The 18,093-nt window shown below is 40.4% G+C and overlaps 1 protein-coding gene across 2 annotated transcripts in view; it reads right to left on the reverse strand.

The window, feature by feature from the left end:
- LOC135699281 (H(+)/Cl(-) exchange transporter 5-like) overlaps nucleotides 1-17,423 on the reverse strand; it is a 43,382-nt gene extending 25,959 nt beyond the window's left edge. Inside the window, exon 1 of one of the 2 annotated variants that reach the window (XM_065219499.1) lies at nucleotides 16,684-17,423. In XM_065219499.1, the coding sequence (XP_065075571.1) occupies nucleotides 16,684-16,791 (108 nt within the window). In that variant the 5' untranslated portion in view covers nucleotides 16,792-17,423. The remainder of the gene's footprint in view (nucleotides 1-16,683) is intronic. The other variant, XM_065219500.1, reaches the window with a different exon arrangement.
- Nucleotides 17,424-18,093: the final 670 nt, after the last annotated feature.

The raw sequence follows: 18,093 nt of genomic DNA on the forward strand, positions 1-18,093 counted from the left end.
AAACAAAGGAGTAACAAGTGTGATACTATCACTGCTAGACTAAATCTTTGGTTTTCTCATGCAGTGGTTCATTCAGAGAGGGGAAGCTTAGTAATCCCCGTCGCCTGTCCATGGCGCCATTCTATCGCGGCATGAGCCAGCAACGCCGGTCATAAACCTACCGTCTCCAACACTCCACTATAAAGCATGAAATTAAGCCCGCCCACCAACAGCAAGGTGCAAAAACTAGCCAAGGGGCTGTTCATTAACTACGTAGACAGTTTTTTGGGATTCTTGTCCCCCCCTCCCCCAGTGTAGACAATTGTCCATACAAATAAAAATTAAATTTGTTTAGGCCGTGGATGATTGCCACCCCCCCCCCCTCTACGCTGCCTACGTAGTTTATGAACAGACCCCAAGGGGAAGGGGTAAAGGAAAGATCAATTATATTGGTATCGTAATCGACATAAAGGTGGCCCATTCTGATTGAAATTTCACTTTCCTTGCGGAATAATGATCGGATCAATTATTCCTTTGATTTTAAAATTTGACGACACCTCGGTATGATCTAAAAATTTTGCAAAAGATACCTCCCTATAGCTGTCAAATTTTCTTTTGGGAATAATCCTCAAACATTATTTCTAGACCAACAATTGAAATAGGCGGAACAACCAAACGTAAACAATGGCTTTAAACGCAAATTCCTCGAGAATCAAACCACTCCCACGTAAGATAACCGTGTCATTCAATCAAGGAAGTTTGCTCTATCAGATGGTGGTGTTAGATTGCTTGATTATCGAGGAATTTGCGTTTAAAGCCATTGTTTACGTTTGGTTGTTCCGCCTATTTCAATTGTTGGTCTAGATTTTCCGTTTTCTTTTCAGCTGCATACCAGGCTTTTAGCAGGACGGTATTATTCAATAATAGGAGGAGGAGGGGCATAGTAAACAGATGGGGCATAGTGAGCATTCCGCAGTTTGGCTCTGAATCTCCAGCTGCATGAAACAAATCAACTGGTAGTAGGTTCAATATCATTATGATATTGATCCTAACACTATGCCCCTTTTACCCCTAGTTCATAATCATCTTTTTTAGAAATCATTTAGATACTCACAAATTTCGATGGAAAATACAACTGAACATAATTTATTCAACAGGCACTCTACTATAGCATGATTCTACCAGATGGTTTTCTCAGTGATATCATATCAGTCTGATCGGATTGACGTTTTCCTACACAGTTCGAAAGTTGTATTGGAAGGATGTTTTGCAGGTTTGATGAAAATAATGTTTAATTCCTTTTTCATGAATTTCCTATGCAGCCTGTCAACATTATCATCATGCAGTTGCAACATCTGCGTAGAGCTTTAAAGTCAATCTTCCAATAATCTAAGAACTACTTCGGCATAAGCGCCCATTTCCGTCATATCAAGCAGAAGCATTAAATATATCAATGCTTTCGACGTGAACTAATCAATCATACACGAAACGAAAATCAATTGTTTAATTCATGTGTTTCACTTATACATTTTTGCCAAAGCATTAGCCTTATACATTCCATAAGACAAACCACATAGGTCCTATTAGAATGCATAAAAGGTATGTGTGACCGCTTATACATTTCATTTGACACATGATCTTTATTAACTTTTTGCAAGGCGTCTGCTTATTAGTTGACTTATACATTTTATGAATAATCAGCAATGGAAATTTGCCAAAAGGTATAAGGAGATTTCTATCCGTGTACGTTTGGTACGATAGTTTAATTCAAAATCTACAGATCAATGTCTCTAAGGCTGTGTTCCATTTGGTGAATTTTTACTTAAATTTGACAGATGGAAAATTTTCAAATAAACCTGCTATTCTAGCAAACTTATTTCTGACAGACAAGGAATCAGTTTGAGGCTCTGCACCATTTGGTGGATTATTTTAACTTTTGGTTAAAATTTGACAGATGGAAAGTTATCGATTAACCCTGCTATCCGAGCGTGGTTACTTCTGACAGACAAGAAGTTAAATTTTGACAACCTTGGCTAAGTTCTTCTCGAAAACCGGTCGATCGACAGCACAGGGATTTTCGAACATAGAAAATAACTTTCGAAATGTCACTTTTAGCCACGAGTTAAATTTAACTCGGCAAATGGTTCACAGCTAGGGGAAGTACAACTTGATCTGAAGTAATATTTGATGTTGTTGGTTTGCGTGGGCGTACTTCGGCGCGATTTTGTCAGTTTCCCATTTTTTTGACGTAGGACTACGTCTGTGATTTCTATATGGGGGTACACTTTGTGAAAACCGAAAATCGAACATGTAACGTAAATTCCCAAACAGGGACGCAGCGACAGAGCGCCAATCGAACACACGACACATTTTTGCTTTGACTTCGTTCACATTCTGATTTCGACCAAGTTCCCTTCGCCGATTTCAGCTGTGAACGATTGCAAAAACAGCAAACTGATCGCAGTCACTTTGGTGCTTTGTGCTGCTTCTAACTTGGGCAGTAAAAAATAAAGTAGGGGTTATTTTCCAAGAGTCGAAGTGACTTTTTTCACTAGTGAAGTGAGAAAAGACACGTCGTGGTGACGTTACTCTCCATTTGATTTCCACAGAGAGTCACGTCACCACGACGTGACTTCTCTCACTTCACTAGTGACAAAAGTCACATCGATTCTCGCTATCGCTCATTCTGGAATTTCAATATGCAGGAATATGGGAAAATCGGCTTCTATGCAGCAGCTGTGGCATGCACAGCGCAAACAACCAAAACAAGCTAGAATGAAACATTGAAACGTCCGTCGCTGCTGTCAGAGATGCCAGATTCACAGACATGTCTGTGAATTCACAGACTTTTATTTTTTTCACAGACTTTTTTTTCGTTACAGACATTTACAGACTTTTTAGTTTTTTCACAGATATTTACAGACTTTTGAAATGAAGGGAAAAATTTAAAATTTAGTTACCTTTTTATTAATAGCTTTGAACGTATACGCGTAAATGGATGCATTCCCAACTCCAATTAGGTTTAATTCGTTAAAAGCAGGTCTGTTTTGCTTGAACATGACTTTTACTGACATTTCAAATTTCACATCTATTTCATGACCCCCCCGTCACACGCAAAACTTCTGCTAATTTAATAATTTTATACATTTCTGAAATTCAAAAACATTTTTCGCAGACTTCTGAAAAAAAAATCTGGCATCTCTGCTGCTGTACATGTTAATGCATAAAACGTACAAGATCACGCAATTAATCATATGATTTGAGTAGTAGCTATACTGAAGATTCGAGAGATGTCACCCCTTCATTGGTAGGAAAATCATTTTTGCAGTATGGAGGATATCAGAAAATCCACGATTTGTGACTAAACATGCTTTCACAGATGAAAATAAATCAACGAGTGTTTACCTTATCACCATAGTAATGTACTCGTGCTATTTTTGTGCATCTAATACTGCTCATAAAGACGATAATGAATAAAAACTGAAAATTTTCATGCATTTCCAAATGGTTTCCTACCATTCCCATACATCCGAAAGTGACTGGCCCTCTGGATGTGGATGATGGTAAAAACATGCATAACAAAACAGGACGACATACGATCCCTTTTCAAGCCTTGTCTGCAACTGTACGCGCGCGCTAGATAACAGTTTCTTTTATACTCGCAGAATAGCCAATGAAGCCCCTCCCTCTTAGAATATTTTGCGTCTTACTTCATTCTGTTGTTACTTCCCTGTAGCTATCAGATGTGCGCACGCACAGTATAAATTCAGTAGGCAAAGGGAAATCGATATCAGTTCTGATTACGCTCTCGCTGTGTGTGATCGTGGAATAGCTGGATATTTTTGAGAAAATCAAACTGTGCCATGTCGCAATACGATTCTGCGCTGTACATGCGCAATCTTCGAAAGCGATTGTGGGGGCAAGGAGCAGAGGACATCCCGAAGCGACCCAAAACTGCTGCCGAACGAGTTCGCTGTTTTCGGGCCAAAAACAAAACAGCTGTATCTAATGCGTCATCAACTATCGCTTGGGACGCTGGCGAAGGGTCTTCAACTCGAGGTAGGAAATCTTGATTATTTATTAGCCGCCGTAACAAATATGTATTTATGGTAGCAAAGTTCTACTTCTGTTACCGTTCAATACCATTCCGATTTGGAGAATCTGGCAAATGTCTTCTTACAATTTAATTTATAAACATCGACGTTGGCATCATATCAACCTTTTATTTGTTGAATGTATTGCGATCATTATAGTAACCCTTTCACGAATGAACTTTTAAGCTGTTAGTAATCGCTGTTTTTGATGAACCCTCTCTTGCACTTGAAAAGTAACGTTTCTGTGTGATTTAAACATTGTTTTAAATGTTCGATGCAATCAAGCTTTAGTTATTTACTGTTCTCAATATTGATAAACAAAAGAAAGTATGGATTTTAATTTCTAGAATTGATCAGCGAACCTATAAATTACTTGAGAACAATATTCGATTATGTGATTATATCAGATACGATTCTATACTATTTCCTGGAAATCATTGCACGGATATCTCGCTTCCCGGGTAGTTGATTCGGATGATAACCCTATTGTAAGATTGTCATTTCACGGAACGACGCATTTAGTTCTCAGCATTATTCTGACATTAGGTCGACATTGGTTCTTAATTAAACTTTGATGTGAAAATGATGTCAGCCCAACGTCTAAATGGAATATACTGTAAACCGTTTATTTTTCTTCAACCCAGCATTACCCCACCTTCAACTTGACGTAATCTGATATCAGCCCTAACTAAATCCGACATAAACCTGACAATAGCATAACTATAACATTTATCCAACATTGGTTTTGAATGATCTTTTTCCCAGTTTCATGCCGTCTACATTTCATGTTTTTGGTAAAAGAATGTTCAGGAAACCGGGTTATTCCGAGAAAAGACATTCCGGGAAATGTCAAAATCACAGCTCCGACAATAAAATTTCTTGTTATGAACTGGGGGGGGGAGGTGATGGCCAATCAGCCTACTGCTCATTCTTGTATGAAATTGGTTCCAAACGTAAACAAGCCCTGTAGGTTTCATATGGCTTGTTTACGTTCGGAACCAGTTATGCGAGGTAGGCGACGATTGTTCGTATATGACAGCCACCTCCCCCCCCTTGGTTATGAAGCATTATCAACAGAAGGGATGTTATTTACAGTGAAGTTCAATATTCTGGAGTGATTTTTCAATAGGTCGCAAGTATCACTTTGCCTCAGCTGAGAAAATCCAATTATTTTATTTCGATTTTTCATGGATTCTGCTGCATTTTACTAATAATTCATAATGCATAGTTATTGAGAAATGATCGATTTATATATTCGATACATATTGAAAAGGTTCATTTAAAAATTTTATCCAGCCACTTATAAGAAGCTTTTCATAAACTACGCAGACAGTGTATGGGGGGGTTTGGCAATTGTTCACGGTTCATACAAATTTTAAGAATTGTGTATGGACAATTGTCTACGCATGGGGAGGGGGGTCAAGAATACCAAAAAACTGTCTACGTAGTTAATGAACAGCCCCTAAGGGAATTGGAAAAGAAGATAGATTAGTTATCGATCTGCCATCGTCCAAAGCACTGAATTCTCATCAAGTGAATGAGCGAAAATGATTTGTTTAATGATGTTGAAAAGTTTTTTTGTACAAACAAATGGGTCACCAACTGAAATTTATCTGTATTTATCTGTCAAATCTGTCAATAGGTGCAGTGTGATTAATTATGTTCTTGATACTTCATAATCTATATGCTGTGCTCCGTGGTCGAGTTATCTAACAGCGCAAAGCGTTTTGGATAAAACCGGTGACAATAGTTATTTTTCGATCAGTGGTGACACGAGTCATGGAGTTTGACTTTTTTTCCTTAACATTTGATACTTTTCGCAATGACCATTGTGTCGACACACTCAAACGAACTGGCAAGCGGCAAAAATGTCATTGCTTCTTAACTGAAGCAATGAAATTGGGTTGTTAGCGGAATGATTTAAATAAAACAGCAAGTAAAGGTTATCTTCCCTTTAATTCCACTTAATTAATTTTGGTATCCATGACAGATACGTATTTCGACTACAATGTGCAGTTTTCATCAGTGTCGATTCCACTTAAAATCAAATGGAAGATAACCTTTACTTACTGTTTTATTTCTAAACTGTTTTCTGCCAGCGACAGAACATTTTTGCACAAAGAAGCAGACAAGACCGGCTGCGGGTGCGACATAAATTTATGTCAAGTAGAATGTTGCTGATTTCTTGCTGCATTTATTTGATGTTTATTGAATGGAATTAAAAGATGAGAATGAATACTAACCACTCATAAGCATAGATGTTAAAATTAGCGTAAATAAGGGAGTTGGTTATTTACTGTCACATGCAAGCTTGCAGCTAAAATGTCATTACAATAAACTGCACAGCAAAAAATTAATTTTGATATCACATGGATGCACTTCAATCGTATCAAAAATATGGTGTAATAATACTTGCCAAAAAGGGCAAAATTATCATTAATACAGTACATGAACTGACATTACGCTGCTTTTACTGCATTTGTTTATTTTTGTGGCCATAAAAATTACATGAGATTTTCGACATGATTGAAGCGTATCCTAATGGATGTAATATTAAAATTTATTTTTTGCTGTGTGTTTGGAAAAAATAGGCTGCGACATTTGATTTATTCTCTATCTCCGTGGTTTGCAATGTAGTTATACACGACCGCCCGAGGGGCACGCACTAGACTATCAATACTACGCAGCCTGCTGACAAAATATTTAAAATCTTGCCATTACTGCATTCATTACTTTAAATACACTCTTAATTTCCATAAATACCAGCAGAATTTTAAATTTAAATTATTTTCAATACATTTAAATTATTTTTAATTACATTCATTATCATTAATTATTTGTTGATTACTTTCAATACCGCTAAAAGTATTTAAATTCAAATTATTACTGTCATCAAAGTATTTAAATTACTGCGATGTATTTTAAATATCACGCACTCATACCTGGAAGTGCGCGCCCCTCGCGACCGCCCATGTGCTGGTTGTACAACATTATATTTACACTATGAGCAATATATTCGAAATAGAATATGCATTTTCACAGAATATTTTATCAACTTCAAATATGAAGAGCTTTTGAGTGTGTTGATTTATTTCCTTTTAATTCCGTTATTAATTGCTTATCTTTTGACAGATACGCGTATTTCGTCTACTACTTGCAGACTTCATCAGTGCCAAGTGATCAACACCACTTCACTTGGCACCAGTGTGGTCAGTTCTACGGATTTATCCGTAGATCTACGGATTTTTAGGTTTCCTACGGATCTACGGACCGACCATAACATTCTACGGATTTTCCAGATATCTACGGATTTTTTTAATAGCGCCGTAGTAATTCTACGGATTCTCAAAATTTTAGCTCACCCCCCGCTCACCACTTTCATTTTTTTTTTTTACTTTTTGAATGGCGGTTTTTGGGAAATGGTCATAAAATTTAGCAAGAATTAACGCAAAGGAAACAAATTTACTTATCTACGGATTGTACTCGATGAAAAGTTAACAACACTACTTGGCACTGATGAAGTCTGCAAGAAGTAGACGAAATACTAAATATCTGTCAAAACATAAGCAATTAATAACGGAATTAAAAGGAAATAAATCAACACACTCAAAAGCTCTTCATAAAGGGATTCCGTTAAGAGGTTCGACAAAATTAATATATTGAACTTCAAATAGTTGGATTTGTAATTTCAAATGGTTTTATTTGTACTTAAAACCATTTGAGGGTTTAGGACAAAGGAATGTTGCTTTTTCAAATGTGTGTTTTAGTGTTTCCTCCGCCGCGTTCTGTTGTTGAAGAAACAAACAGAGTGCAAGGCATCGTCGATGAACCAGGTGACAATTGTTTTATTCTGCCGACTTTGTTTAACAATGAAGCTGCTTTCGCCGGTGATGCTGTAGTCATGGAACATTTCCCCGATACGGTCATTATCTCTCCATCGCTTTCCGGTTTCGAAATACAAGCCGATATTGCCACGCCGTTGGAGACTATGGAAATCGATACATCGTTTCCTGAGCATTCAAGTCAGGGTGAGTAAAACCTTAAACTTCATAGATTTTTGACGAAAAGTAATCTCAAGTGCATTCGTTACGTAATTGAGGCGAAAATGTCAACGTGCATATAAAATAATTATGTTATTGTTATTATTCCTTTTTAGAGTCTATTTTACCACCAAATTTTGATCGCGCTAATCGTGAGTTCACGAAGCGGTTCATGGATAACGTGTTCGGTGCTGTATGCGACATATGCGACAGACTATGGTTTACCAATGATTTGAAACCATTGACAGAAGTGGGTGCGGCTGCGTTGGTTGACAGTGGATCTTTTCAATCCGTTGAAGGATTTTTGGCTTGCCAGACTTGCCAAAGCAATCTGAAGCGAGGAAAAGTTCCGGCTTTCGCAAAATCGAACGGTTTCGCATTTCCAGACAAGCCATCTGGACTGCCACCACTTGATGTCGTCACGGAACGGTTGGTATCCCCTCGGTTGCCATTCATGCAAATCCGCCGATTGCGATTTGCAGCAGGTAAAATGAAATTGCAATGCTTGATGACTTATAATTTATCAACTATGTTTTCAATTACAGGCAGCTATTCTATTATCGGGCAAGTGATCAATTGTCCCGTGGATGTTGCACAAATGGTACACTCTCTTCCCCGTCAGCTCGATGATGATCAGGCCTTCAACGTGTTCATCAAAAAGCACGTAATCCATAAGTCATCGTACTTGTCCGGCTTTATAAAGAAAACTACGGTTAAAGCGTGGCTTTCTTATTTGATTACGACACCACTGTATCGCCACTACGGGATCACAATTGATCAGATCGCCATAGATGATCTTGAAACCCCTGCAGTGGATCCTCAAATTGAGCTGGAAACCATTGCCGTGGATAACGAGACCGAATTGCTGCTCGGGCAACAGGAAACGCTCCTTTGGAATGAGGACAAATGCCTGGAGATCGCTCCCGCGCAAAACAGGGTTCCTCTGTCATTGATTTACGACGAGCACGGTGAAGAGCTAGCTTTTCCTGCCATATATTTCGGCCATCCACGGAAATTCAAGCCAGGTGTTCGGGTGACATATTTCATGATGGCATCCAGTGAAACTCGTCGCCGAGACAGGCGTGGGGCCAAACCACGACATTTGTTGTATATGGCAATGAAAGTTCTTCGCCTTAGAGTTTCCGAAGGCTTGCAATGCACTTTTAAGTGCATGGGGACCGCGAATATTACACGTGCCAACCTTAAGGACCGCGAATTCATGGAGCAGTGCATTGATCGAAATCTATCCTTCCTCAAGTCAATACCGAATTCAGTACAGTATTGGCAACAAAGGAAGAGAGATTTGTTCGCCATGATGCGACAATTGGGAAAGCCTACGATGTTCCTCACACTCAGTGCAAATGAGATGAAGTGGCCCCATTTGTTGAAGCTCCTACATCGATTGTCAGAGGGACACAATGGCAATGACTTAACAGATCCTATCCAGGAATTGACTGCATTACAAAGAGCAACTCTGGTCAATGACGATCCAGTCACGTGCTGTGTGTACTTCAACAAGCTGGTTGACACTATCATGCTCCTGCTGATGTCGCGGCACTACAGTCCATTCGGAAAGCACTATGTGGCCGATTATTTCAAGCGGATTGAATTTCAGCACCGTGGAAGTCCTCACGCGCACATCTTGCTATGGCTGAACAAGGATCCCCGGGAAGCAATCAGTGAAAATATGCCAAAAACCGTACAGCTGATTAAAGATCTCTGTTCCGTTAGCGTCAGAGATTTGCCGAATACTTACGGGTATCAAGTAAGATCAATGTTATTATGTATTTAATATTAGTTTAAAATTATCTATTTATTAAACCTTTTATTATTATAGGTCCATAAGCATACTTTCACATGTTTCAAGCGGAACGAAAACCACTGTCGGTTCAATATTCCGTACTGGCCGATGGATCGGACACTAGTTTTGCTTCCGATTGCGTCCGATGATAGCCGCAGGGATCGGCTCACCCGGAAAGCCAAGATAATGCGAGAGGCTCTGGAAACGAGTATCAATTCGCCGTCCAACAGTCCTGTTCAAGCGATCCATGAATGAACTATGGACAAACCCATTCAACCCGTGGATAGCAAGCCACCTCGGCTCGAACATGGACTTGCAATTCATCCTGGACGAGTACACCTGCGCTGCGTACGTGGTTGAATACGTAAATAAGACCAACCGTGGAGTGAGCTGTCTCCAGCGGGATCTCATCAAGCTGCAAGAAGAGTTCCCTGATCAAGACTTCACCGCTCTCTTGAAGAAGGTCAGCATCAAGATGCTGAATTCTGTGGAGATGTCTGCTCAAGAAGCATCGTGGTATTTGTTACGTCAGCCGATGTCGGAAGCAAGCCGAGCGACGCAGTTCATTCCAACGATGTGGCCGCACGAGCGAATTAAGTCCAGAAAACGAAATCAGCGAATGGACGACGAAAGCATCAGTGACGATTCGACTGATGTATGGACTTTGAATATCATACAGAAGTATGAAGCTCGTAACGACCTGGAAGATCTGTGTCTAGCCGATTTCGCAGCCCTCTACCAGCAGCAACGCAGCAGCAACTCTTACAGGGCTCGGAAATTTCACCGAGTGTTGCAATGGTGTAGCTATGACATGTCGAAGCTTTCGGACTACAAGCGTGAAATGGTACTCCTCTTCGTCCCGTTTCGCAATGAGCTGTGTGATATTCTCGACCAAAACAAGTTCCTGCAGCTATACGATCAGCACGAACAGGCAATCCTTGCGAAACGTAAAGAGTACGACTGTGATCTGAACCTGGAGCAGATAATCGATGAGTACCTGAGGGTAAGCGTTGAGGAAACTCCAGATGCACAGGAGGCGGTAGCAACAGAAAAGGGTGATGAATGTACCAGAGCCATCGTGATGGAACCCAACGATGATGACATCCGCTTACTACCCACGAACGCTCTATCTGCCGTCATAAAACAGCGGACGACCGTTATGAGCAAGCAGGATTACTGTGCTCTGGTTCGCAAAACGAATGCTGAACAGAGAGCTCTTGTACTGCAAGTAATCGACAACCTGCATTGTTTTGATGACAGCAGAAAACCTCTCCAGTTGTTCTTTACCGGGCCGGCTGGATGCGGTAAAACGTTTACGCTCCATGTCCTGATGGAGACATATAATCGCTTTAGCCAGCAACATAATGCACTTAATAACGCCTATGTCGCCTGCGCATCGACAGGAAAGGCTGCCGTGGCTATCGGGGGAACAACTGTCCATTCGGCGTTCCACATAACCATGGATCGAAGACACCATGGGCAACTCCGGTTCGAACTCCTGCAGCTGTATCGACAATCGTTTGCCAACATCAAGCTAATAATAATCGATGAAATTAGCATGATCGGAGCAAACATTTTCAATACAATCCACACGCGGCTTCAAAGCATCACCGGTGATTACGATCTTCCGTTCGGCGGAAAAGACGTAATCATGTGTGGCGATTTCCGACAGCTTCCTCCGGTGAATGCGAGACCCGCTTTTAAGTCCGCGAACAACTCCATCGGTGGTGTAGCACTATGGCAAACGCTGGATTACTTCCCTTTGCGCCAAGTGATGCGACAAACCGATGTTGAGTTTTCCTCCATTCTAACAAAGATCGGAAATGGTGAGCGGTTGTCGGATTGTGAGACCAAGCTGGTAGAAAGCAGGTTCCGGACAGTCGAATGGTGCATGGAGAATGTTCCGAACGCAATACGATTATACCATCGCAATAACGCTGTTGAAGCGTATAATCATGGTGCCTTGAGCAACCGTGATGGATGGGATTGCACTGCCGAGGATGTAATCAGCGGATACCAAGACGCTGCTCAGCTAACCAGTGCTCGTACCAAACTACACAAAATGAGTGTCGCTGAAACAGGTTGTCTTCCATACCTTCTACGATTGGTTGTTGGAATGTCATACATGATAACGACCAACGTAGAAGTAGAGGACGGTCTCGTCAATGGAGCAATCGGCGAACTCAGGTACATTGAGCACACCGATGATGGCCCCCAGCAGTCTGCGTGTCGCTTGTGGTTCAAATTTGATAACGACGCTGTTGGTGCGAAACTTCGGGTGAAATCCAGGCCGCTTGTATTTTCAAAACCTGGCGTACTGCAACAAGACTGGACACCGATCTACAAGCGATCGGTCAACGTCAAGCTAAGCAGTGTAATCAAATGCAAGCGAATACAATTTCCCATCGTTAGTGCCTGTGCGTTGACAATTCACAAGTCACAAGGAGCTACTTTCGCGGAAATTGTTATCGATTATGACAAGAGCCAGGAGCAGCAGTTGGTATACGTCGCCATGTCACGTGTGAGTTCAGTGCAGGGGCTCTACATGACAAACTCCGCCAATTCATTCGTGTTTCATCACGGTAAGGGCAGCAACACCCCCAAGATGAAGGAACTCCGTGACGAGATGCAACGGTTAGAAAACCACAAATTGTTGACGCTCAGTGACGAGTTGATCGCGTTCTTCGATAACGCTGATCACTCTGTTATACTGATGACCCTGAACATCCAGAGCCTGAATGCGCATTCCAAGGACCTGTCGACTGACCATGTCATGACCAGAGCCGATTTCTTGGCGCTGAGTGAGACTTGGATGGACGACAATGAGTCTTCGGAAATATCAGGTAAATGAATTCTTTCAATTGTTTGACTTTATATAATTCTGCTTATTTTTTCTAGGTTACATATGCATAGCGAAATTCAAGCGAGAAAATGTGAGGGCAGGAGGCGTGGCCATTTACGAGAAGGCATCAATTTCACCAGTATCAACGTCGCACACGATTGTTCAGCTGGGTGAACGACATGATCCCATTTTCGTTGAAGCCGCAAACTATGGAGATATTTGCGCTGCGGAAATTCAAGTTGATGGGTGCAAAATGGTACTATTCAGCGTGTACATTTCACCGAACACACCGATCAAGCTCGCCAAAGCGTTCATGGCTAGAAGCCTGACCCTCTACAAACATTTTCCAACTCCAATCATTGTAGCTGGGGACTTCAATATCGACGTCTCTAAGGCGGAGAACATCGAATTCATCGAGTTCATGGCAAACCTGTTGGATTTGAACTTGGTCTCGGATTCCCAGCAATCAACCACGTTGAAGGGCTCGTGTATAGATATGGTGTTTGCAAGGGATACTGCTCCACTTGCAACGAAAAGATACATCACGTACTTTTCGTACCATCGGCCGTTGTTCACATTGTTGTCTACTGCAAATTAGTGAGACACGTCACACAAACGGGTTACATTTGCCAGTTGAGGGTTTCGGTCTTCCTCCGGTTAAGCTCTGTATTGTTCTGAAAATATCAATACGAGCATCACGTTGCCTTTGCCCGTTGAGTCTCTCGACGTTTCCTCCGCTTTAAACGAGCCCCTTCACAAGCAACAAAACGCCACACGTCTCTAAGGCAGAGAACATCAAATTCATCGAATTCATTGCAAACCTGTTGAACTTGAACTTGGTCTCGGATTCCCAGCAACCAACCACGTTGAAGGGCTCGTGTATAGATATGGTGTTTGCAAAGGATACTGCTCCACTTACACAGAAAAGATACATCACGTACTTTTCGTACCATCGGCTGTTGTTCACATTGTTGTCTGCTGCCAATTCGTGTTGCACTAATTTTCACACAGTCGGGTCACCTTTGCCGGTTGAGGGTTTCGGCCTTCCTCCGGTTAAGCTCTGTCTTGTTCTGAAAATATCAATACGAGCATCCTGTTGCCTTTGCCTGTTGAGTCTCTCGACGTTTCCTCCGGTACAAACGAGCCCCTTCACAAACAACAAAACGCCACATAGCTCTACTTCCTGCAGTCGCCAGCCAACCGCCTCTTCACAACCAACAAGCCGTGCTCTACTTTCTGCAATTATTTTTAATCATCAAGTAACCATAGGTAAACACTAAACCTCAATGACATTTTAGAAAATCTGATGCATTTTTATTTTCACTCATCTAGTCACAACCAACAAAGCAACGTCCCCTGTGTGGAAATAGAAACATCGCGACGATCAGCAAAATTAACAAAGCTTCTAATCCTGAAGCAACCGGGCCGAGACTTTTCCGAGTGCCCATTTGTCGTAGCGAAGTTGAGGTATCCTTCGCTGCGCCCTTGCAACCCGTCACAGCCACCGTGTCAATCCGTGTCCAGCAGCAGCCAGGCCAAGATTCTTCCAAGTGCTAATTCATCGTAGCACCTCACAACCAACAAACCGTGCCCCTACTTTCTGCAATAATTTTTATTTAATCATCAATTAACCATAGGTAAACACTAAACCTCAATGACATTTTCGAAAATCTCTGATGTATTTTTCATTTTCACTCATCTAGTCACATAACCAACAACCTTTGTGTGGAAGTAGAACCATCGTGACGATCAGCAAGAGGGACCAGCAAAACAGTAGCAACTAAGCTTCTAATCCTGAAGCAACCGGCCGAGACTCTTCTGAGTGCCCATTTCTCGTAGCGAAGTTGAGGTATCCTTCACTGCGTCCTTCCAACCCGTCGCAGCCACCTAGTCAACCCGTGTCCAGCAGCAGCCGCGCCGAGACTCTTCCGAATGTCCATTCATCGTAGCGAGGTTGAGGTTTCCTTCGCTGCGGCCATCATCATCATCTTGCAAAGGCTTTAAGCCTGTACTACCATCGGCCCTTTTCAGGGCCACCAACATTTTCCAAAAGAGTTAATTTTCTGCACATGTCCCAACTAAAATTCATATCAAAAGATTTTTTTCAGGGCAATCATAGTCATACTAAAGAGTATAAACAGAAAGAGCCCCGCTAAAATTCCTATTCCTACATAAAACACAAGCTCCTGCTGCAGTTAACAAAAACATATATTATATCATACCACGTAGTCCTACGTCATCATTGCGTACAACCCCATTGGGCTGTCCCTTGTAGTTTTTTCCTTTGTTTTGTTTTTTCCGTCGATCTTGTTTTCCGTGCTGAGCACCAATGCTACCGACGTGCCAGGAAGGCAGCTCCCACACCTGGACCCTACCTATCGACCCATCAACTCATGAACCGGGGACCAACGGCTTTACTTCCCATCCGAAGGAAGGCGTGATATCAGAGATGTTATGCCTCAGAACATCCCGGCGGCGCCGACTGGGATTGAACCCAGGCCTGCTGGGGTGAGAGGTAATCACGCTTACCACTACACCACCGGCGCCGTTTAATTTCCCATTTTTGTCAGCCTAAAATTTGAGAAGGGGCTGACAAAATCGGGAAAGCAAAATCACTGTATATAGAACAAATCGTGTACCATTATCGATATTTTTAATTTAAAGTGAATTTCGCCAACATTCTATAGTCCATTTTCCACCCATACGATCGAAGGCGCCCTAATAAAATTTGTATGGTTATATTGCTTAACGAGGTATTCAGAATATCATCAAAACCATTTGTGGAATAGTTCTATAATTTGGGTTATCTTTGGATATGGTCATGCTGGACATGCACAGTTGTACATAAAAATTGCTCATTTGCTAATAACTTTTCACTCAGTTATTGAAAATTGATTTTCTTTAAAGTAATTTATAGATAAGGATCATAGCTTACTTACTATAGATATGCAAAGAGTAGGTAAATCTTAACATATTTGAATCAACACCAATGAATTTTTACACATAAAGTCCGAGATGTGCAGCGAGCATTTCTCACTTGATTTTTACAACGCAAAAACAAATACAGTTTATTACTAGAATTAATATCTACTTTTTATTACGTACCTATTACAAGCTCTAACTTTATTATATCTACTGCTTCAAACAGAACTATTTTTTGTCAACTGTGTGCAAAGTTATGAGCAAATGAGCAGTTCGTGATCAAAACTTTTTTATGCCAAGCATGGATATGGTATTTGTTTATTAGGACAGGCTCGCCCTTTAGTGGTGAGTACTTTCAGAAATAGTACAAAACATCTAATATATCACTGTGTTTTAAGAAAAGGTTCATATTTCGTTAAAATCCAAATTTTCCTGTTTTCTCTGCATACAAAATGGTTCGACATAAATTTTTATTACAGGAGACATATGTTGCGAAAATCATCCATGCTTTTAATCCATTGAAATTAATGTTTACACATAATTAGGGATAGCGCTTAAATGCCGTAGCATATATATATATATATATATATATATATATATATATATAGCAATTTTAGATTCCGCAATCCCCCGCCTCGTAGCGTATTTTCCCATTCTTAATAAATAGCCGGTCACTATTTTGCAAATCCCCCTCCCCTCTAAAATGCTACGTCATTTATGTATTGCTTCTTATGAGTTGTGACCTTTCAAAGCGATCTAAAATAATGCGTCGTTGGGTTTTTACTCGATTTTGAAAAATGCAGCCTATTATTTTGCAACTTAAGTCAATTATTGGATACCAGATACACCAGTTCACTGATTGACTGACACAATAATCTTTTTCTTCAATCTAACTGTGATAAAACGTAGCAAGAAAACGGTAAATAATGAGAAATGCATCTCATTTACACGATGATAAAAGCATCCAGCTATCTCTGTAAATATCATGCAGTGAAGGTTACTTACCTTACGCCCGACAGCTTGATAAGAAGGATGATCTCCGCTCAATGGATGAGTGCCGACCACCGTTGCTGATGTGGAAATATTGGTTCCTTTTAGAGGAAATTTTTCCATAACGTTTTTGGCCGAGTTCGGTTTTTTTTTACGAACAGTTCGTGTGGAATCTTAGTGCAGATTCATCAACTGTTCAGTTTAGTAATATAATCACTGACAACATGCATTGTAGGTTTAGGCTCTAATTAAGAGGCGTATCTTATCAAATTCTGAAGTGGGTGTTTCACAATATTCCTACACTATAGAATCTCTGATCACTCCTGTCCTGTACACTGTTTACCACAGAAAAAAACATAAACTGACACGTATGATGCTTGTTACTTTTTTCTATGTAGTATATGACTATAGATAATATTATTACCTTCTATAAACGATATTTCAAACACATGTTAATAAAACAAAACACTTCTTTTCAAACTATGACCTGGTTACGTGCTGCAGCTGATTCGTAGAATAATACGTATTACACGACGGATTATGATAAAATCTGTTCAGGTATCCTTTTGACCTAGCACAACGTACATCATTACCTTCTAACACTAATCTACACCAAAATAAGGATGAATATGTTAAACCATTGTACCCGATACGTAGAAGCACTATTAATCAAGAATGAAAACGCGAAATCGAGCCGAAAAAACACCTTTTGAACCAATTTGATTTACTATTCACTGTTTTTGCTTTTGCATTTCGCGACCGAACTAGTTGGAATTTTGTTCAATGACAGTTCTGTTATGACTGTTCAGTTACTCTGTGTATGTATGTGTTTGGAATGTTTGTACGAGAACCGTGAACGTGGCCCATGGGTTCATGAGTTGCACCCACCGACATCGGCCTGATTCTTCTTTACCGTCATCGCGATGGGGTGGTCACTTGTTTTGATGTTTTTTTTTTTTTGAGACAAACATCCAAACGGGGATCAATTTTTTCAATGAAAAAAGAACACTTTGATAATAAGTAAGTGCATCATCAGTGGAGAAACATCAGGCATAACATTTGATAACGGCACAAAAGCATTCACAGAGAGAAAAAAAATACCCTATATTTAAGTTCTTTTTACTTAATTTTGGGTAATTTTGAGTTTTGCATCCCACTCTCACTTTTTGTTGTTGTCAAAACCGGAACGAGAGATTTGACTTTCTCATGACTATCGTTCAATAAGCTACTAGTGAGTTTTTGAAACATTCTCAAATTTGAGTCAATTGAACTCAATTGGGTAGAAAATACACACGAGTAAGTAATTATTTTTTTTTTTTTTTTAACTAGTTCGTTTATTTACTAGGCTCAGTCGTGTGTGACACTTTGCGGAGCCAAAATCAGTAATGTTTGATTTACATTTTAAATAGCAGTATTACTAGGTTA

This window comes from Ochlerotatus camptorhynchus, unplaced genomic scaffold (genome assembly GCF_037179485.1).
Source record: "Ochlerotatus camptorhynchus isolate MF236.1 unplaced genomic scaffold, CSIRO-AGI_Acam_v1.1 ptg000105l, whole genome shotgun sequence".
In the NCBI taxonomy this organism is placed as follows: Eukaryota; Metazoa; Arthropoda; class Insecta; order Diptera; family Culicidae; genus Ochlerotatus; species Ochlerotatus camptorhynchus.